Here is a 22,008-nt window from a genome sequence, read left to right as displayed (position 1 = left end):
TGGAACCTCTCCTTCTCTCATGTCCCCCTTTCCAGGGTCCTCTAGTAAAAGGGTAAATAGATAAAAAAATTTAACCAGAGTCTCTACTTACACCTTCATTTTCAATTCTGATTCCAACTGTCTTCTCTGTATCAGAAATTTTCCCCTTTGAACATCTGGGAAAAAAAATACAGGTTACAGGGGTCAGCAGGTGGCATGGTGGTTAAGAGCGCTGGACTCCCTTAAGTCCAGTTGACTGTGATTAGAGTCCCGGACCTGGTGGCTTGCTTTCTCGCTTTCTCTCTCTTCCTCCCTCCCACCTTGGTCAGATTAAAATAAAGTAAAATAAAATAATTTTTAAAAAAAAATACAGGTTACAGACTTTTGCTGGATGATACTTAACCTGACACAGATTAGGTTTGTGAAAATAAGATTTAATAATTTATAAACAAAAATTGCCCTGAGTTTCTATAATCCTCCAAACCAAGGGCCAGCCAATTTTTCTAGAAAAAACAGACTGTAAATATTTTGGGCTCTGCAGGTTTTATGGACTTGGTCACATCTTCTCAACACTACCATGGAAGTTTAAAAGCAGCCACGGATAGGAGGTAAATGAACGAACATGAACAATAAAAGTTTACTTACCAAAAACAGATGGCTAGGGAGAGATGGCCCATGGGCCACTGTCAAAAACTCTGCTCTAAACTAATTATCATCCAAAATCAAAAGCATGCAGAACTGCCCCCAGTGATCCTATATTAGAGACAGAGATGACTAGAGATGTCCACCCCACCCACACTCCTATCAAAATGCACCTACTTCAGCCAGCAGGTGGCTAGATTCCACAAAGTCAACTCCACGGTTCAAGTCCTAGACCCAGCAGCTTAAAAACCACACTGGGTGCCTACACATGCATGCCTGAAATCCCAAGAGGAGAATGGAGGAGAAGGGATTCTGGCATGGTCATCCTCCCTGGGAGGTGATTTCTCACTTTCCCTCTCTCTCTCTCTGTCTCTCTTTGTTCAGAGCATGTACCTATATAAAGAAAAACTTAAACACAAGAACAAAGCAACTGCTCCTCTCCCAACCCCTGGATGCCTACGAGGTGAGTGGCACCCTCCCACACAGGAGTTGGGACTCTGACACAGTGACTTACTCTCCATCTTCGCTGACCAGCTATCAAAGATGAAGAGAACTCACGAGTCCTCAGACCCAGTCATTTGTAAAAGTGACAGTTTTAAAATAAAGACACTGAGTAAGAAAACTTAGAATGAACTGAGCCATGTACCTCTTTTCACTTCGTATTGGACATAGAGGTCCCCTTGTTTCAACAACTCTATCTGTGAGGGGCATAAAGAAAAGGTTAAATGTTTCCTTTCCTTTCCTAATAAATTATATAGCTAGATTTCCAGTTTACATTTCCAAAGGTTCAGAACATTCATTTACATTAAAATGCGAAAGTGAAATCCAAGTATACTAGTCTCCTTACAAACGAAGTTTCTAAAAATGAGTAAATCTCTTTGTCCTTTAAATAAAGCCTTTAGTGAAAACTGACTGTTATCTGCTCAGTTATCATTGAGTGTCACTTAATGGACAGACAGCGGAGAAATATAAGGAAATTAATACAATAAATACAAGTAAATTAACTTTATACTACAAAATACTTGTTTATGAATAATAATTAAAGAAGCATTTTAAGAAGCTACTTCGCTCTGAAACAGCTTTGGTACTAAATTCCTGGTGCTGCACAACCCAGTCAATGCCTTGAGGTTAGACAATGCTTCAAAGCTGGGTACACCATCTTCCCTGTATGTCAAGTTCCAACTTCACGCGCACACGCTAACGCACCGTACAGTCATACATGAAGACAGGCTAACCGGGAACTCACACTGTTTTGGAACAAACTGAGTTGTTTTGACTCCGTGATTCTGCTCTTCCCCCCAGCCTCTGGTCTTTAATGGGTCCATATGACTTCTTTGAGAACTTAAAAACACAAAACATGAGGAAGATCAGACACGAAAGGAAGTCACTGTGAATATTCACTTTTTGCCTGGCAAGTTTCTTCCCACAGGGGTTACTGATTACCGTGTAACATAAAGTTACAGTGAAGAGGAGGAGACAGCATCATCCAGGACTAGGGTAAGAGGAACCTAATCTTGATCCCAGTATTTCAGCCACGTGACCTACCCTCCAGTTTCTCTTTGTAAACCCGGAGGTTCGCAATTCCCAGAGCCACCTGGACTAGAAAAACCTCCGTGTGATGATATTCAAATTAAAAGATAAAAGCTTTTAAATGATATATTTAAATGGTTCCTAATACAATGCATTAAAAGCAACAGGTGGCGTGGTGGTTAAGGTGCTGAATTCTCAAACGGATGATCGAGGTTCAAGTTCCTGACCCAGCAACTTGAAAATTACAGGAAGCACATGTATGTGCAAGCCCAAAATCTGGAGAGCAAACTGGAAGACAAAGGATTACGGCGTGGCTATCCTCTCTAGGAGACAACTTCTCACTATCCATCTCTCTGTCTTTCTCCAGCAAGTGCACATGCCTTATGGCAAAAACCTTAAAAAAAATAAAAAAAAAAAAGGCACGGACATTAAAAAGCAAAACAGCTTGAGGATTCTGCCAATATTGCAAAGCCAAGATTCCATTAAGCACACTACTACTTCTGACAGTGGTTAATCAAAATGGAGAAAATATTAATGTTCTAACAGAAGTTATGTTCACAGCCCAAACTGAAGCTCTCAGATCATTTTTTTATTTCTGCATTAAGAAGCTAATCTTGTGACTTTTTTTACTTTAACTTTCCGTTACATAATTTCTGGGATCTCTGTGTATTCCTTTTTTTTATTTTTGAAGAGGTTTTTTTTGTTTGTTTGTTTTTTTCCTATAGGGCACAAGTGCTCCCCAAAAAGAGACAGAGAAACAGAAAGCAAGAAATCACCCCCAGGGGGTATGACCACGCCACAATCCGTTCTCCTCCGGTCTCCTTTTGGGATCCTGAGCACGCACACACACGCATCCAGCCTGAGTTTAAGCCACCAGACCTGGGACTTGAACCATGGTAGACTACATGGGAGTCCATCAACATAGCCATTATGCCAAGTGATGGTCTCTGTGTATTTTTTTTGGAGAGGTTTTCGCTATAGGGCACGTGTGCTCGCCAGACAGACAGAGAGACATAGAGACAGAAAGCGTGAAATCATCTCCCAGGGGGGATGGTCACCCCGCAATCCCTTCTCCTCCATTCTCCTCTCGGGATCTTGGGCACGCACGCACACGCGCCCGGCGTGAGTTCCAAGCCACCAGGTCCAGGATGCGAACCGCAGTCGACTACATGAGAGTCCAGCGACACAGCCATTATGCTAACTGCTGGCTCCTTCTCTGTGTGTATTCTTACAGGACTTGTTAGAATTATCAAGTGTACCTAAGCTCACATGCTTTTCACCCCCTTTTCACACGCAAACACAAAGCTAAACATCACCTCTACTGCCACTCTCATGCATTTGCTCAGATCTTTAGAGTATTTCATTAACAAGCTGTCTTACAGTGCAGATAGCTGCAATTTTATCTCTCAAGTAGGTGCCTTCCAGCTGTGCTAAACTTAATATAATTAGTAAGATGCCTCAAACGGTGATGACTCTGAAGAAATGGGGGTACGAAGCCAGGAAAGAGGGGGAAAAAAAACGTGAGGAAGTGAGAGAGAAGAGACTGGGTGGGGAAGTGGGAAAGAGGTGTGCAGGATAAGGAGAAGGGAGAGGCAGGAAGAGAGACAAAGACTGTGGGAAATTGTTAGGGAGGCTAAGGAAATGCTCTGGCCTCTGGGAGCCCTACTTCAAGCAGTGATCGGCTTTTCAGTATCAGAGTTTCAGGTAAGAATTCACTTGAATAAAAGATTCTAAACTTAACAGAAAATTCTATCTTGTAAAACCACTGTTCTGTTGAGTCATCAGAAAAGTCATGATGCATTTTTTTTTTTGAAGAGGTTTTTGCTATAGGGCGCATGCGCTTGCCAGACAGACAGAGACAGAAAGCAAGAAATCACCCCCCAGGGGGGATGGCCACGCCTCAATCCCTTCTCCTCTGTTCTCCTCTTGGGATCTTGGGCACGCACGCACACGTGCCCAGCGTGATTTTTAAGCCACCGGGTCCAGGACATGAACCGCGGTCGACTACATGGGAGTCCAGTGACATAGCCATTATGCCAACTGCTGGTCCCAATGATGCATTTTAGTATAGAAAAATATATCATGACTTTTCCAACAAACCAATATATAATCCATTACAAGATACAGTATTCAGGCAAATTACAGGACTAGTTCTCTCGGTGTTAACCTCTTTTTCCAACAAAGCCCTTCCCACCAATCCCTCTCCACAACCAAACGAAGCATCTATCTTGTTAGCTCAGTCTTACCTGTGATGATGTGCAGTTACAGGTGGGACAGAGTTGCCATGGCTACCTTCTTTAAGTCGCTCCAGCAGTCTTCGGTACTTCTCCCTTTCCTCTTTTTGAACACCCTAAATAAAACGAACCATGTTAGATTAAGTGCTAGCACATTAAATAATAAAAAGAAGTCAAATGCAGCCCACTAATGTGTCTTACATGCCAAAACAGTATTTTTTAATTTCTTTGAGTTACCAACTTTAAAAATTTTTCAAAATCAAAAATTGGCTCATTTTGAAAAACTGAGTTGACCATCTGCTGCTGTCATCTTTAGATGGACAGCTGGCCCTCTAGAGCACTTCACTCACTACGTCATCTGCTGGATCTTGGTGACATCTGACTTTTTGACAGAACTGGGTTGAACTGAATTGAGTTAAAAAAAAAAAAAACTCACAAGGAATCCTGTTACATATTTAGAATGCTCTGCTTTCAAAATGGAATTGGTCTCCCCAAAGTCACCGACGCCCTTTTACGGTTACATTAAACAGGTAAGACACATCCTCGGCCTCACGGTGCTTGCTCTCGTTGGCATCTCGCCTGCCGACTTTGCCTTCCTGGACAACGGCTGTTCCGATTCTCTTCTTTTCCGTCTTCATTGCAAATGATTCCGTCTTCCGCCTACCTTACATGCTAGAGGCTTTGGCCTATCTCTTCTTACACTGCCTGCCTTCCCGGAGAGATCAATATGCAGAAGACTCACACGTCTCTTTAATTCTGCCTTTTTCTCACACTTACCCTCAACTGTCTTCAAGAGTGTCGAAAAGGTCTTACTTATTTCATAAGCCCTTTAAACAATGTCCAAACATGTCATCATCATCCCCCTTGACACACAGGGGATCCTGGTCAGTGATATATACTTATCCAAGATTGAAATCCGGGACTCGGCATCTTCCCTCTATTTTATATCAAACTTAATCCATAAATACATTCTTGCTAACATTACCTACCAATTTCAAGGATATAGCCTGTGTGTGTACCCCACAGATATCTGCTCAGTCCTGTCTCCGATTTCTCATCTACAGATTGAAACCTTCTATACCTCTTCTTTTAATTTTTTCAGGTTTTTCCAATAGGGCATGTGCACTCACTGGAAAGATGGTCAGTGAGCAGAAAAAGGACAAATCACTCCCCAGAGGGATAGTCATGTTGCAATCCCATCTCCTCCATTCTCCTCTTGGATTTTGGGCACATGCACACACACGCTCGCATGCCTGGCGTGAATTTCAAGCTGTCCAGTCTGGGACTCAAATCACAGTCGCCCATGTGGGATTCTGCTGGCCCTTTTGTACTGCTTCTTAAAGCTTCCTCCAGGGCTACAGTCCATCCTCCTCTCTGCACATTTGTTGAATTACAAGTATTTATACATTAAGTGCCTACAAGATAATGACCGCATTCTATTCGATTCTGAATTGCTGACTATTGTACCTAGGGCTTATATAAGTATTTCCTTGATGAACTAAACTAAACAAGGGGCTCAGAAAGCCACCTAGCAAGTTAAAATACTGATGGTCCTAGAAAATGCCAAGGAATGATTTTAAATTTCTTGGAATATGTGAAGCTCTCAGAGGGAAGTGAAGACGTGCTCTGAGAGGGGAGGGGAAAGGCAGAGATGCGTAGTGTTTACTTCTCTTAAGTTATTACAGTTTGTAAGAGAAACAAATTAGGATAAGTCAGGCACTCAGAGAAGAATCTATAATCTCTTTTCTTCATAACATGCTCATTTTTCTTCCTTACAGTGAAAACTATATTTGAAAATAAATTAGATCTCATATATGTGTATTATTTACATTATATTTTATATATATACACACACACACACACACACACACACACACACACACACACACGTAGACCAGCTCTAGAAAGATACACACACTATCAGTGTTAAGAGTCAAACACGGTGGCGGGGCCAGTTACGGAAGGGAAAATGGGAAACTTCTAGCTACCCTTGAGTATGCTCTTGCAGAAACCGAGCTAAACGAGCTTACCTCCTCCACGGTACAGTGGGGACGCCTTAGACCCTTGCCACCCTCTTCAGAAATCATTTCTGGTACAGCCTGCTCCTGAGGTTTCCACGTGAAGGAACTCTCTGGATTGCCTCTGTTATAGCGACGGCCACCTGATCTTCTATTATAGCCTTCTGAGTTCAAAGTAAAACTGAAAGAAAAAGAAAAAAAAAAAAAAAAAAGAATCACCAAACTGCTTAAATTGCAGAATTCAAGCTCCCACACCATCCTGTGATCAACTGCCCTAGGTTAAGCTGGCTCCTGGCTAGTCTGAGAATGGGCGCGAGGCATCTGCGGAAGCTCCATCTGGCCATGGAGCACAGGAGCCCCAGCAGTTCCACTACAGAGGGTGTCTTTCCAGCCCTGGGGCCCATAGGAAGCCTCTGCCTTCTTTCTCACGCCTGCCGTCCCAACCTCAACTAGATGGTGGTCCCCTACCATACATACCCCTTCTCCTGCTCACTTCCTCAACTAGATGGCACTCCCCTGCCGCACATACCCCTTCTCCTGCTCACTTCCTCTAGTCACCTGGCACCACTGGAATTAATTATGGCTATGGTTGCCCATTTAATGCAAATACCCCACGCCAACTTACAGCTCCATGAGTGGAGATTACATCCTTCCACCACTATACTTCAGTATGGATCTAAGCAAAAGGCACTCGATAAACACATGCTGATAAATTAACTGAAGCCATGGAACTCCTACCCAGTTACTGATGCTGCTGAAAGAATCTGCCTCTCCTGGCGTTACTAATAATGAGACATACTGATAGTGTGCCCTTCCTGATGGGATTCCTTGAGAAAAATACACCACCACTGACACTGTAATTCTACAAAAACATTGCATAATCAGGCAGAATTAAAATATCAATGCCACTATAGACAAAGAAAGGCTGAGGAGTTCTTCATAATTAAAACTAGATCAAAGGGCCCACAGGTGGCTTGGTGGGAAGGTGCTGGACTGCCACAAGGCCAACTGAGTTCAAGCCTTGGAAATCATGCCAGTAGCTTGAAAATCATGCCAGGCACATATGCCCAAAATCCCAAGAGGAGAATGGAGAAGAAGAGATTGCAGTGTTGCCATCCCCCCTGAGACGGGAGCAGGAGATTCTCACTTTACCTCTCTCTCTCTCTCTGGCGAGCCCACGTATCCCATGGCAAAAACCTAAAAAATAAAAAAAGTAAAAAGTAGATCAAGCAGACATGAAAACTAAATGCAATATACATCTTCCCCTGGACTAGATCCTGAACTAGGAAAAAAAAAAGCTATAAAGGAGAAAGTTAAACAAGACCTATAGATTATGTAACAGTATTGTATTATATCAATGTTTAATTTCCTGATTTTCATAATCTATGATTACATAAGTGAATGTCCTCATTCCAAAGAAAAAGATGTATTCAAATGTTAAAGATTAAAGGGGCATGAGTCAAAGACTTACTCTCAAATGGTTCAGAAAAAAATGACATATATGTGACAGAATGATAAAGCAAAAACAGTATAATAACAAGGGGTGAATCTGGGTCAGAGTTATTCACCAGACAGAGTTTCAGCATATAAGACACAAAGCACATGAAGCAAACTCAATATAACTAGAAAGGGAAACAGACAAGTTCACAGTCATAGCAGAAACCAATGTTCCTCACTCATCAATTGATAGGTACACAGAAAATTGGCAAGACCGTAACACATCAGTTGACTTGGCCTAAATGACATTTAGGCCACTTTACCCACTGACAGCATAAAACACTTCCCAGACACATGAAACATTATCTAACTAGACCATCTTCTAGGCCATAAAATGAACATTAATGAATTTTTAAGAAATGAAATCAAACAAGTATATTCACTGATCATAATGAAAGTGAACTAGAGGGACCAGCAGTTGGCGTAATGGCTATGTCGCTAGACTCCCATGTAGCCTACTGCGGTTCAAGTCCTGGACCCCGTGGCTTAAACTCACGCCGGGCACGTGTGCATGCGTGCCCAAGATCCCAAGAGGAGAATGGAGGAAAAGGGATTGTGGCATGACCATCCCCCTTGGGGGGGTGATTTCTTGCTTTCTGTTTTCCTGGTTTTCTGGTGAGCGCACATGCCTTATAGCAAAAAATCTCTCAATAAAAAAAAAAGAAAAGAAAGTGAACTAGAAATCAACAACAAAAAGCTGGGCTGATAGGTAGCATGGTGGTTAAGGGCACTAGACTCCCACATGGCCCACCGCAGTTCAAGTCCCAGACTTACCTAGTGGCTTGCTTTCTCATTTTCCCCCTCTTGCTCTTGCTCTGTCCCTCTCTGGTCAAATTTAAATAAGTAAATAAAAAGATAGTATCATAGATAAAGTTAAATAAAATAATTATTTAAAAAAGAAAAAAATAACAAAAGGCTATCTGGAAAGTCCCAAATATTTGGAAATTAATGTACTTCTATCTTTCTTTTTTTTTTAAATTATTTATTTTAATTTTTACTTACGCCTTCATTTATTTTAATTTGACCCGAGAGAGACACGGAGAGAGAGAGAGAGGGAAAGTGAGAAAGGAAGCCACCAGGTCTATGACTCGAACCGTGGTCAACCATGTGGGAGAGGCCAGCGCCTTAACCACCACACCACCTGCTGGTCCCTGTACTTCTATCTTTCAACATAAGCATGGGTCAAAAAGAAAGTAAAAGAGAAAAAAAAATTTTTTTGAGAGGTTTTTACTTTCGCTGGAAAGAAAAAGAGAAAAAGACAGTGAGAGGGAAAGTGAAAAATTACCCTGGGGGGGATGGCCATGCCACAGTTCCTCCTTCTTCATTCTCTTCCTGGGATAGAGGCACACACGCACACGCACCTGGTCTGGTACTCAAACCCCAGCTGGCTATGTGGGAGTCCAGCGACATAACAGCTACGCCACCTGAGGGTCCCGTAAACTGAAAATATTTTGAATTTGGGAGCCAGCCATGGCGTGGTGGTTGGGGCACTTTAGATCCTACGTGGCCGACTGTTCAATTCAAGTCAGGCACCGCAGATTGAAAGGCACACCAGGTGTGCCTAGGTGCCCAAAATCCTGAGAGAGAAGATGAAGAAGGGACTGCAGCGTGACTGTCTCCCTCGGGGTGGTTATTTCTCACTTTCCTTCTCTCTTTCTCTGTGTACGTATCCTACAGCAAACTAACATATGCATTTAGAAAGTGAATAAAAGACTGAGAAGGAAAACCAACATTTCAAAATTTGGAGGATGCAGTTGAAGCAGTATGTATAAGGAAACGGACAGCAATAAATGGTTAGAGAATAAGTTTATCTCTACTTGAGTATGTATCTCCCAAGAAGGACATCTCTTACACAACCACAATACAAATTTAGGAACTTTAGCAATGATACAATAATGGATCAGGTAGCCCATGTTCAAATTTCACCGAAGCTATTAAATATCCTTCTTAGCAAATTTTTCCCCATCCAGAATCTAATCCAAATTCTCACATTGCATTTACTGGATTGTCAGGAAAGTTGTGATGCATTTTTGCATACGAAAACTTAGAAAAATATATTACGCACTGTGATGGTGTTCAGTGAATGAATGTAAAATAAATTAATTTAAAAAAGAAAAAAACAAAAAAAAACAAAGAAAAATACATTATGACTTTCCCGATGACCTAATAGTTTTCATGTACCTTAGACTCCTTCAAATCTAAAATTGCTTTATAACCTTCCTTCCTTTCTTTGTCCCATGAAAGAGAAAGAGAGACAGAAAGGAGACAAAGAGACAGCCCCCTTAAGAGAGTTTGCCACAACCCACCCAACCCTTCACCAGCTCCTGAGCAGGGGCGCGAGTGTGCCTAGCGTACTCGGAGTCTGCGCACTTGAACCAGCCTCCCCCTCCTCGCAGGCCATTTACCGCCACATGCCACTGTCTGGCTCCCTTTCACGAGCTTTTTAATGAGGAGTACAGTGTCTGTTGTTTTTTGGGTTTTTTTAAATAATTATTTATTTTTTTATGTATTCATTCATTTATTTTGATAGAGACACAGAGAGAGAAGGTGAGGAGCAAGCCACCAGGTCGAGGACTTGAACCACGGTCAGCCATGTGGGAGTGTCCAGCGCCTTAACCACCACGCCACCTGCTGACCCCTTGTTTTTTTTATTTTAAAAATTATTTTATCTGTTTGTCTGTTTGTTTAGATTTGACCAGAGAAAGACAGAGTGAGTGAACGAGTGAGTGAGTGAGAGAGAGAGAGACAGAGAGAGAAAGTGAGAAAGAAAGCTGCCAGGTCAAGGTCCAGGACTTGAATGAACCGTGGTTGGCCATGTGGGAGTCCAGCATCCCCAACCACCGTGCCACCTGCCAGCCCCCAGGGCCTACTGTTTATAGAATGAATCTTAAATCCAGTTTAACCAGTTTCTCATGCTTACACGCAGACGACTAGATTTCAGAGGAATGCTATTAAGTATAATCCATGATGGATGATGGCTTTTTCAGGGCCATTTGCTGGACTTCAAAAAGTTCCTGGAAAATGCATATTACAAAAATGCTATGCATGGATTTGAAAGAAAAGTTTTTTGCGCCAAAATAATTCCATTCTTTTCCACACATTTTTGGAAATCCCCTCACAGTTCTAAAGACAATGATGACATTTGTTTCACTGTTGGGGATTTAACTTTGATCCTCTCTGGTTAAGAGGTTCAGGCAGTTTTGTCTCCTCTAACGGGACAGTCTTTCCTGTTGTAAATTAGTAAGTAATTTGAGGAGAGATACTTGGAGTTTATATAAATGTCTCATACGTTCTCAATCATTAACTTACTATAGGAGTTCCAGCTCAACTGCCGACTCCTGTCCATACCAACTACCACTAAGAGAGTTACGGAACAGTGATTTTCTACTTGTCATTCCTTTCATGCTTTTATTACCTATGATTCTACAAAGGTCTTTCTTTTCCCACACTACATATTTATTCGGTCGTTGGAAATGTCATGCTGTATTGTTTTGTTTTGTTTTTATACCAAAATGTGTCATGACTTTTCCAACCCAATTTTTTTTTTCTTTTTTTGGAGAGGTTTTTTGCTATAGGGCTCGTGCGCTCGCCAGACAGACAGAGAGAGAGAGACAGAAAGCTAGAAATCACCCCTCAGGGGGGATGGCCACATCACAATCCCTTCTCCTCCACTCTCCTCTCAGGATCTTGGACACGCACGCACACACGCCCGGTGTAAGTTTTAAGCTACCGGGTCCAGGACTCGAACCGCAGTCGACTACGTGGGAGTCCAACGACATAGCCATTACGCTAACTGCTGGTTCCTCCAACCCAGTATTTTTTAACTCAATATTTATTAGTATCTGAAATGTCCCCCATTTGGCTGGGGACAGCCCTTCAAAGTTTCCTCCTATGTGGGGCTGGCATATCCCACCATTTCTGAGCATCCTTTACTTCTGGCACAAGAGGTTCCAGGCTTACTTTGCACTTTCTTTCCTAGTTCAACAACAGCCATTTATCAAATTCCAGAGGGCTGGGACCAGCAGTTAGCGTGATGGCCATGTCACTGGACTCCCATGTAGTTGACTGCAGTTCGCATCCCGGACCCAGTGGCTTAAAACTCACGCCGGGTGCATGTGCGTGCGTGCCCAAGATCCTGAGAGGAGAGTGGAGGAGAAGGGATTGCGGTGTGGCCATCTCCCCTGGGGAGTGATTTCTCACTTTCTGTCTCTCAGTCTCTCTCTGTCTGGCGAGTGCACGCGCCCTATAGCAAAAACCTCTCCAAAAAAAAAAATTCCAGAGGGCTCTAGTATTTAGTCAGTGTCTCATTCTTCCTTTCTTTTTAAGTTTATTTATTTCATGGGAGACAGAGACAAAGACAGGCAACCCTAACAGTGTCTCACACCTTCCCAGCCATCCAGGAGCATGGCACGCATGCCCAGCACAGCAAGGTCAGCCTAGGAACCCAATGTTAACCCTCCTCGAGACCTTCATTCAATGTGCAGAAGCTGCACTACTGCTGCACCACCAGGGAGGGCCTCGTTCTTAGATACAAATGGGCGGCCAGGGACTACCACGTATTAAATAAAGATTCTGGGTTTGGAAGGTGACATGGTGGTTGGAGCGCTGTGCACTCCATGGCCATGGCTGACCACACTTCAAATCCCAGACCGAGCAGCTGGCTTTCTCACCTCCCCCACCCCGTCTCTGGTCAAATTAAAAAATAATAATCATTAATAAAATTAATTAATTATTTTTTAAAAATAATATATCAATAAGCATTTTTATTTAAAAAGTAAAATCAAAATTTGGCTAGTCCTGAAGCTTAGTGGTTAAGGTAGCTGGATTCCACACGGCTGATCATAATTCAAATCCCAGCTCCAAAAGTTTGAAAAACACACTGGGCACATGTGGAAACGTGCTCTAAATCCAAAAAGGATGGAGAAATGGAGGAAAAGGGATGGCAACATGACCATGGCCCACTGGGGATGCTTTCTCGTTCTTCCTCTCTCTTTCTTTCTGTTTCTGTCTTTCTCTGGTGAGTTATGTATACCTGATAGCAATTTTAAAAATAATCAAAGGCAGCGGTAGGGCACACTCAAAGGAAAAAGGGAGAAAAAAATTTAAATAATTAACACTGTTAGAGAGATAAGGGAAAAAATATTGTATCTTTTTAAGAACAAGATGTTTAGAGAAAGAAAAAAATCTATGGACAGTGAGAGCAGAGAAGATTCCTACAATTTAAAAACTATAATAGCAAAAAAAAAAAATCAGTAAAAATATGTTTTTTAATTACTTACTTTTTAAATTTTATTATTATTTTTAATTTGCTATAGGATACATGCGCTCACCAGTGAGAGACGAGAGAGAAAGAAAGTGAGAAAGTAAGCTACCGGTTCTGGGAATGAGCTATAGTCGGCCGTGTGGAAGTCCAGTACCCTAACCATTGTGAAACCTCCTGGCCCGAGTAAACATTTTTTTGAAAGAGCAAAGAGGAAAAAAGAAAAAACATTTCATGTAACTGATGGGTATACTCAGCGTATGAAAATTCATCAAGCTATACTTACTATATCTGTACTTTTCTGTATTCAATATTCTTTTAAAATTTAGAAGAAAGTGAGTACTAATTCTTTTTTAAAAGGTTCAAGAGTCAGAGGTGACATGGAGGTTAAGGTACTGGATCCCACATAGCCAACTGTGGTTTGAGTCTCAGACCTGGCGGCTTGAGAATCATTCCAGGGTGCATGACAGTACATGTACAAAGAAAGAATTCCCTGGGAATCTGATGCTAGATAACCATCGTAGTTCAAATCCCTAGCAGCTTGAAAACAGGCCAGGTACATGTGCATGTATATCCAAAATCCCAACAGGAAGGAGAAATCGAGAAAAAAGGATTGTAGTGTAACAGGCGTTTCTCTCTCTCTAGCAAGCTCATGTTCCCTCTGGCCAAAAATGAACCACCAAAACAATCAGATCACATTTGGGCATATAACACAGAAGAAAAACTAACGCACACCTGAATTCAAGTCTCTCACTAGCTAGGCAAATGAACAACCCCAGAGTACTTACTTAACAAGATTATATAATAAAACAAAAGTGAGAATGTCTAGTAAGAATAAGCAACTGGGGCCGGCAGGTGGTGTGGTAGAGCTAGGGGTGCTGGACTCCCATATGGCTGACCATGGTTCAAGTTCCGGACCTGGTGGCTTGCTTTCTCACTTTCCCACTTTCTCTCTCACTTCTCTGGTCAAATTAAAATAAATAAGTAAAGTTAAATAAAATAATTCTTTATAAAAAAAAAAAAGAACAAACAATAAGTGCTAAGTTTCTATTTACAGAAGACAGAATTTAACACTTACCCAAAGGAAGGCAGGACTCTGCGTGGCTGATCTCGGGTTACTGTCACTCTGATCTTCGGATAGTCACTGATTCCATTAGGAGATTTATTACCTATTTTAAAAATGCATTTGTAATTGTAAAAGAAATAAAAACCCGAACAGTCTGCATTAGGAAGGAAAATCTGCGCACAGTATACATGGAAGATCTAAGTGCCTGGTGTTTCATAAAAGCTAAAGGAAAGGAGAAGGTGCTTGGAACGAGCCGTTTGCCTTTGATTTCAGACAGGCAGCAATGATTCATTGGCAAGCTTTTCTAGTTTTGTTTGGTGGGACTGACAAGAGGCCATGAAGAACTCAAAGATTACAAACTCCATGTAATTTAATTAATCCGAATAAATTGTTCGAATTAAGTTTTCTCACGAAAATAGAAGTATTTCATAATGAAAACCAGCGTGTGTTACTCCAGTTCTCTGGACACTCCCAATAATGACGAGATGGTTACTGTACTTCAAAGAGGGTAATCAAATTTTCATCAGCCATATCTTCTGTCCAAGCTACTAAAGGGGCTTTGAGCCCAAGGACTTCAAATGCAGAGTTAAAATCTCAGTTTTTACCCAGTCTGCTGCAGTAAAACTTAAAACGGACCTGAACTCACACCAAGCTAGTCTTCATTTATTCTGCCCAATGTGACTACTATTTAATTGCAGAAATATTCATGTTTTCTTAGGAGTTCTACTCCAGATCCCAATGGGGTTTATAAAATGTTCAATAAACACAACATATCTAATATGAAAAATTCTGAATCCCAAAACACATCTGGCCTCCAAGGATTTCTAGTAAGAGAATGTAGACCTGTCTACGAAAGACCTACACCAGAAATACCTGTGCTTCTCGACCAAGCTACACAAACCTACAGAAATATAGTGTTGGCACTTCACTCACAAGATTTTTTTTTATTATTTTTATTTTTAGTTTTTGCTATAGTGCACGTGCACTTACTAGAGTGAGAAAGAGAGAGAAAGAAACAAAGAAAGAAAGAAATCACTCCCTGGGGACCAGCAGTTAGCGTAATGGCTATGTCGCTGGACTCCCACGTGGCCAACCACAATTTGAGTCCCGGACCCGATGGCTTAAACTCATGCCAGGCGCATGTACGTGCGTGCCCAAGATCGCAAGAGGAGAATGGAGAAGGAGGGATTGCAGCGTGGTCATACCCCCTGGGGGGTGATTTCTCACTTTCTATCTCTCTGTCTCTCTCTGTCTTTCTGGTGAGCACACGTACCCTATAGCAAAAAAAAACTCCAAAAAAAAAAAAAAAAAAATAACCCCTGGAGTGATGGCCACACCACAATCCTCTCGAGATTGTGGACATGCATGCATGTGCCAAGCATGATTTTCAAGCCACTGGATCTGGAACCCAAATGGTATAGTTGGCCGTATGGGATTAAGCACCTTACTCCATGCCACCTGCTAGCCCTACATGTCAATTTTAATAGTAAGGCAGGCTCCATGGTGCAGAGGTAACATAGTACCCAGAAGAAGCTCAGTCTCATGTGGTGACCGCAGTTCAAATCTCCAGCCTGGTCAGCTTGAAACATGCCAGGCCTGTGCACAAGTGTCAAGATCCAATGGGCTGAAGGTCTGGAGGTAGACTGATGCCTGAGCAGGCCCCAAGGAGGCTGCTGCCCCTTTCCCCCTCCTCTTTCCTTCCTCTATCTGCCTCTCTCCTCCTCTCATTCTTATGTGCACACGTATAGGCTCTATCATGAAAAAAAATTTTAATTAAAAAAAAAGAAAAAACTGGGGGACCAGCAGTTGGTGTAATGGCTATGTCGCTGGACTCCCATGTAGTCAACTGTGGATCAAGTCCCGGACCCGGTGGCTTAAACTCACACCAGGCGCATGTGCGTGTATGTACAAGATCCCAAGAGAAGAATGGAGGGGAAGGGATTGCAGAGTGGCCATTCCCCCAGGCGGTGATTTCTCGCTGTCTCTCTGTCTCTGTCTTTCTGGTGAGCTCATGCGCCCTATAACAAAAAGCTCTCCAAAAAAATTTTTTAAATAAAAATAAATTTAATGTATTTAAAATTTAACAATTCAAACAATATGAGCCAATTATAAAATTCAACTTAACTTTTTAAAGAAAATATAATACTTCAAAGAAATACCATCTTTGTTCCAAGTCCTTTGGAACTAGATTCTCTAGTACTAGTGCAGTATGCAATTACTCGCCTTTGCTCTTTTCTGTCACAGGAGGTACTTCATGAAAAAGTCTGAGAAGCACAGCTCTGAAGTTCTTATCATTTCCTTAGCTCCTTCTCCTTCTGACTTTTGAACTCACAACTCCTCTAAAGCTCATTTTCCCTGTATCTCCCTTTCTTCACAAACTTCACAAGCCTACTTGCTAACAAATATCACAACCACTTCTCAGAATTCTGTATTCTTCCTGCTTTTCCCCACCATAGCATTTTGCATAATATATACAATAATTCCGATTTCATTACAAGTCCCTAATTCATAAAACCGTGAGGACTGGGAACCTAAGGCTGCTCCCCAACTCCTCAAGAGCAAAAATAAGATCGAATTACTTTATTATTCCTGATAACTACGCACAGTGCCTGGCACAAAGTTCTCAAGAAACTTTTTTTTTAAGTGAACAAATCTTGATCTAAGTCACATTAAGGACATTAATACAAGCAGAAAACACAACAGTAAATTCAAAGACAATAATGCTGAAGGAAGGTTATCTGCTTTCTGGAATGGTAGAGAGAACATAACTTTCTTTTCATCCCAACTCAAATTGGTGTTTTTCTTTCATATTCTTAAAACTTAAAGAAAAACAGGCAAAAGGTGATAGTGGAAAGCAGAAATATTTTTGACCACCTCACCCAGTTTCAGCATGTTGTTCCAGGATCCAGAACCTGTCAGTTCACAAGATGAAGAGTTCGAAAATACCTTAAAATCAAACAGAATCACCTCTGTAGCATCTAAATTTTGAAATCAAATATGTTTCTAATATGAAAAGATCACTCTATTGTGGTTATATTCTTAGCATTTTTACAGCAGATACCATCAATAAGACCAAAGTTTAGTTTGTCAAGACTCACAAAATGATGTAAAAAAACTAACAATTCCAGGTTCTTCATACATACTTAAATATCAGAAGCAAATGTAATTATTAGACTCTGTATAGATACTCTCTAGACAGTCTTGCCATGACTCTCCTGCCTCAGCATCCCAGCTGGCAATACAGGTGCACCCAGCACACCAAATTGGTGTTTTTCTTTCATATTCTTAAAACTTAAAGAAAAACAGGCAAAAGGTGATAGTGGAAAGCAGAAATATTTTTGACCACCTCACCCAGTTTCAGCATGTTGTTCCAGGATCCAGAACCTGTCAGTTCACAAGATGAAGAGTTCGAAAATACCTTAAAATCAAACAGAATCACCTCTGTAGCATCTAAATTTTGAAATCAAATATGTTTCTAATATGAAAAGATCACTCTATTGTGGTTATATTCTTAGCATTTTTACAGCAGATACCATCAATAAGACCAAAGTTTAGTTTGTCAAGACTCACAAAATGATGTAAAAAAACTAACAATTCCAGGTTCTTCATACATACTTAAATATCAGAAGCAAATGTAATTATTAGACTCTGTATAGATACTCTCTAGACAGTCTTGCCATGACTCTCCTGCCTCAGCATCCCAGCTGGCAATACAGGTGCACCCAGCACACCCAAGGACCTCACTATGTCGTTCAGCCCACCCTCAAGGACACGATCCTCCTGCCTCAGCCTCCCTGATTACAAATACATGCCGCCACGCTGGGCCTTTGCGTTGAGCCAGGAACTGAACCTGGACCTCCCATGTGGTCCTAGCCTATGGAGCATGTCATCTTCCCACTGTATAACATAGTAGAGACACAAATACTTTTTAGATGTTTAGTTTCTTAATCACTAATTTCTTGACCTTTATATTATAGCTAATAAAGACATTGACATTTCTAGAAATAACTCATTGATACATTAATTCCAAAATAGCGATTATCCCTAAAATTAATGTTCATGACTAAGCACAAAGATCAGAAACCTCAAGAGAGCCCCATCCCCACTGACCTCTCCTGATGGGGCCACATTCCGTGTTCCATTACAAGCAGAAGTCACCATGGGCTTTGTGGTCAGCTGGAACGGGAATCCAAATAAGCTAGCAGCATTGTAGAGACTGGTTTTCACTTGGTGAATAAAGCAATCTAGAAAATGTCAACAAACTATAAATACAGAGTAATAAATGTCCAGCAAACATAAGATTATATGTGGAAAGCACATCTCTTTATTCTTATTAAAAGCCCTATTTTCAAAGACTGAAATAAAAAGATACCACTAAAAAATTTTTTTTCTAACAATCTAGAATTCTAGCATTGTAGTTTTGGGTTTTTTTAAATCTGTTTTTGTTTTGTTTGTTTTTCAGTTTGCTAGAGGGCATGTGTATTCCTAGGGAGAGAGACACAGAGAACATGAGAAAGCACCCCTCAAGGGGCATGATCATGCCGGAATCCCTTCTTCATTCTCATTTCAGGATTTTAGGCACATGCATTTCCATGCCCAGCATGTTTTTCGAGCTGTGGGTCCATGATTCAATCCATGCAGTCAGCCATGTGGGATCCACCCACCTTAATCACCATACCACCAGCTGCCCTGTTTTTTATTTTTTAATATCTGAAATGCTTTATAAACATAAAAACATCACTTTAGCAAATCACATGCTGATTCACAAAAATAGTCTTTTAAGCAATGATTCCTCAAGAACATGTAAATTTTTACCAGAGATGAGGATATAATTAAACAACACACAGGGTGTAAGTGCTAGGTATAGCAGACTCCTACAGGAAGCTCTATCATTTATTCACTGGTTTGTCCTTGCTTCTCAAACAGGTAATACAGCTGCCCTAAACAGCTACGTATTAAGCCCTTATGATAGTCTGGCTAGGTGAAGTACAAAATATGAACCTCTTAAATACTATGATGAGGGGCCAGCAGGTAGCATGGTGGTTAAGGTGCTGGACTCCCACAGGGTCGACCTTGGTTCGAGTCCTGGACCTGGAGCCTTTGTTTCTCACTTTCCTTCTCTCTCTTCTCTGTTCCTCTCTGGTCAAATTAAAATAAATAAAGTTAAGTAAAATAAACCTTAAAAAAATAAATGAATACTATGATGAAATACAGCTATTTCTATCAGAGAAAAGATGGGCTGGAAGATCTCAGACTCATGTCTCCCTGCCACTAAAAGACAAAGATTACAAAATAAGTAAATAAGGGGAGGAGGAGATTTCATCACCTTCTCCACTTCCTCCTTTTATCACACTACCTCTTTCTCAATTCCTACACATCCTATGGAAGTTTTCTACCATTTGCTAATTAAGGGTATTCTAAAGTACTAGCTGATAAAAAAAAGAACATTATCTTAGTTACATTCTGCCTTAGAGAAAAAGAACCTTTAGAGAAAAATGGCAGCTTTTAAACAATAAGTTCTCTAGACATATAAAATATAAACTTTCTAAAGAGAAGAGAATAACTGAAAAAAGGGGAGGATGTGATGGCCTAATAAAGGCAGAATCCAATCTGAATTTGCTAAGAAATTTTATGTAAAAGTAGCAGTTTGTAAATAAGTTATTTCTAATTTTTGGAATCAGAGAGAATTACAGGCTATCTTTCTGATAACAGTGAGGGATAGCATTTACATTTTGCTCTGCTTTCTAAGTGAGAGGAAAAGTACTTCAGCGTGATGCAGAGGACTAGAGGTGGCATGGTGGTTAAGGTGCTGAATCCCAAATGGCCAACTGTGTGGTTCAAGTCTCAGACCCAGCAGCTTGAAAACACACTGAAAATGGGATAGGATTTTGTTCCCACCTTTCTGATTGCATTTATCATCCCCTCGTTGACACTGGTATCATTCTGTGCTTGTCTTATACCCGCGTAACATACAATCATGTGAGGGCCTGATAAAGAGACCCTAGCACTTACCCATTTTGTAATCCCTCTAGAATCTAAAACACTGCTTAGCATTAAGACATACTCAAAAAGCAGTCACTGGATTTCAACGAAATGTTAACACAGATCTGTCCCCACTCAACTACCACATCTAAAGGCAGATCTAAATTTGGTCATTTCAGAGAAACAGAAATGTATAATTAGAGTATTCTACTATGCCTTTTGCTTTTAATTTAGTTTTATTCTCTTCTATAAAGGTGAGTGATCAGTAACAACTAATTAGAATGATTTGCTCAGGCTAACCTAGATTACTCGGTCTGAAGTATTGGGTCATTGAAAAAATCATGACATATCTTTGCATAGAAAAAAAAATCAAATGTATATTCAGTACCTAATCGTGGTCTTTTGGCTGGTATTTCATCAGTATCCACTGTAGAAAACGGAGAGCTAAAAAGAGAAATAACAAATATATATTTATATAATAATTTTAAAACAATAAATAATTTCCTTTGAAAGATGACCCCTGAAGAAAGCCATCTTTTACCTCAGGTGACAATATAAGCAGCCTTAAAAGACAGTCTTTGGGCAAATTCTGTCACCTAGTGGTTAAGGATGCCAAACCCCATATGGGTGAACTCTGTGGTTCAAGTCCTGGACCCAGCAGCTTGAAAAACACACCCAGAGCATGTATGCACACCCAAAATCCCAGAAGGAGGGAGAGATGGAAGAGGAGAGATTGTGGTGTGATCATGCCCCACCGGGGGTGCTTTCTCCCTCCAGCCTTCTCTCTCTCTAGCAAGTGCACATACCCTATGGCAAAAATAAAATAAACAAGTCAGTTCTTAACCAGAAAAAAGGTGCTATATTTACCTGCATGGAAACTATGGGTGGTCAAGAAAGTCATGATGCATTGTTGCGCAGGAAAACACAAAAATATGTCATCACTTTTCTGACAACCCACTACGTTACAGCAGTAAAAAAGAATTTGGAAATTCAAGAAAGTTTCTGAACCCGTATTTAAAAAAAAAATCAAACAGATTTTTGCTATAGGATATGTGAGACAGAAAGCGAGAAAATAAAAACCCAGGGGTGTGATCACACTCCAATTCCTTCTCCAGTCTCCTCTCGGGATTTTGGGCACATGCACACACACATCTGGCATGAGTTTTAAACTGGGAGGTCCAGGACTCAAACTGCAGCCAACTACATTGCACTGTAATCAACACGCCATATGCTAGTCACCTAATCATCTTTCTGAATCCTCATAATTAATCATACTTATCCAAAAGAAAAAAAAAAGAATGGAATGAAAGCTCAGGAGAATACCATTCTACTTATAACTTTAAACATCCCAATAAGACCTCATGGGTTGACTGAAAACTGGATCATGTTGAGAAGCTACTTAGGTTTAAGGACGTGAGCAGCTGGGGCCAGTAGGTGGTGTGGTGGCTGAGGGTGCTGGACTCCGACATGGCCAACTGTGGCCAACCTGGACCTTCCTTTCTCTCTCTCTCTCTCTCTCTCTCTGATCAAATTAAAAATAAGTAAACAAATAAAGTTAAATAATTCTTTTAAAAAAAAAAGATGTGAGCACTTAACAAAAAATTGTGGTTTTGATCTCCAACCACTGTTCCCCTGATGAGCAGGGATTCCCATCAAAAAGAGGGCAGGGAAAGAAAATTAACATTTCCATATTCAAAAAACATGTACCAAGTTATTACCATGCACCAAATCCTGAACTAGGCCTTTGGGGAAAATAAACAAATCTTGGGACTAGCAGATGCCATAATGGTTCCGTCACCA

At 40.9% G+C, this 22,008-nt stretch overlaps 1 protein-coding gene across 3 annotated transcripts in view; it reads right to left on the bottom strand.

Annotated features, from left to right (window-relative positions):
• The window catches only part of SENP2 (SUMO specific peptidase 2), a gene marked incomplete at its 5' end in the record, with an annotated part of 44,515 nt that extends 23,863 nt beyond the window's left edge, over window positions 1-20,652 (bottom strand). Inside the window, 10 exon segments of one of the 3 annotated variants that reach the window (XM_027776696.1) lie at window positions 92-155; window positions 1,268-1,319; window positions 1,868-1,962; window positions 4,398-4,501; window positions 6,416-6,584; window positions 7,556-7,600; window positions 14,239-14,329; window positions 17,578-17,644; window positions 18,337-18,470; window positions 20,597-20,652. In XM_027776696.1, the coding sequence (XP_027632497.1) occupies window positions 92-155; window positions 1,268-1,319; window positions 1,868-1,962; window positions 4,398-4,501; window positions 6,416-6,584; window positions 7,556-7,600; window positions 14,239-14,329; window positions 17,578-17,644; window positions 18,337-18,470; window positions 20,597-20,652 (877 nt within the window). 3 annotated transcript variants of the gene reach the window in all.
• Window positions 20,653-22,008: the final 1,356 nt, after the last annotated feature.

The sequence above is a fragment of the Tupaia chinensis genome, unplaced genomic scaffold (assembly GCF_000334495.1).
Source record: "Tupaia chinensis unplaced genomic scaffold, TupChi_1.0 Scaffold000708_1, whole genome shotgun sequence".
Classification (NCBI taxonomy): Eukaryota; Metazoa; Chordata; class Mammalia; order Scandentia; family Tupaiidae; genus Tupaia; species Tupaia belangeri.
This window is presented reverse-complemented; position numbering and strand designations above follow the sequence as displayed.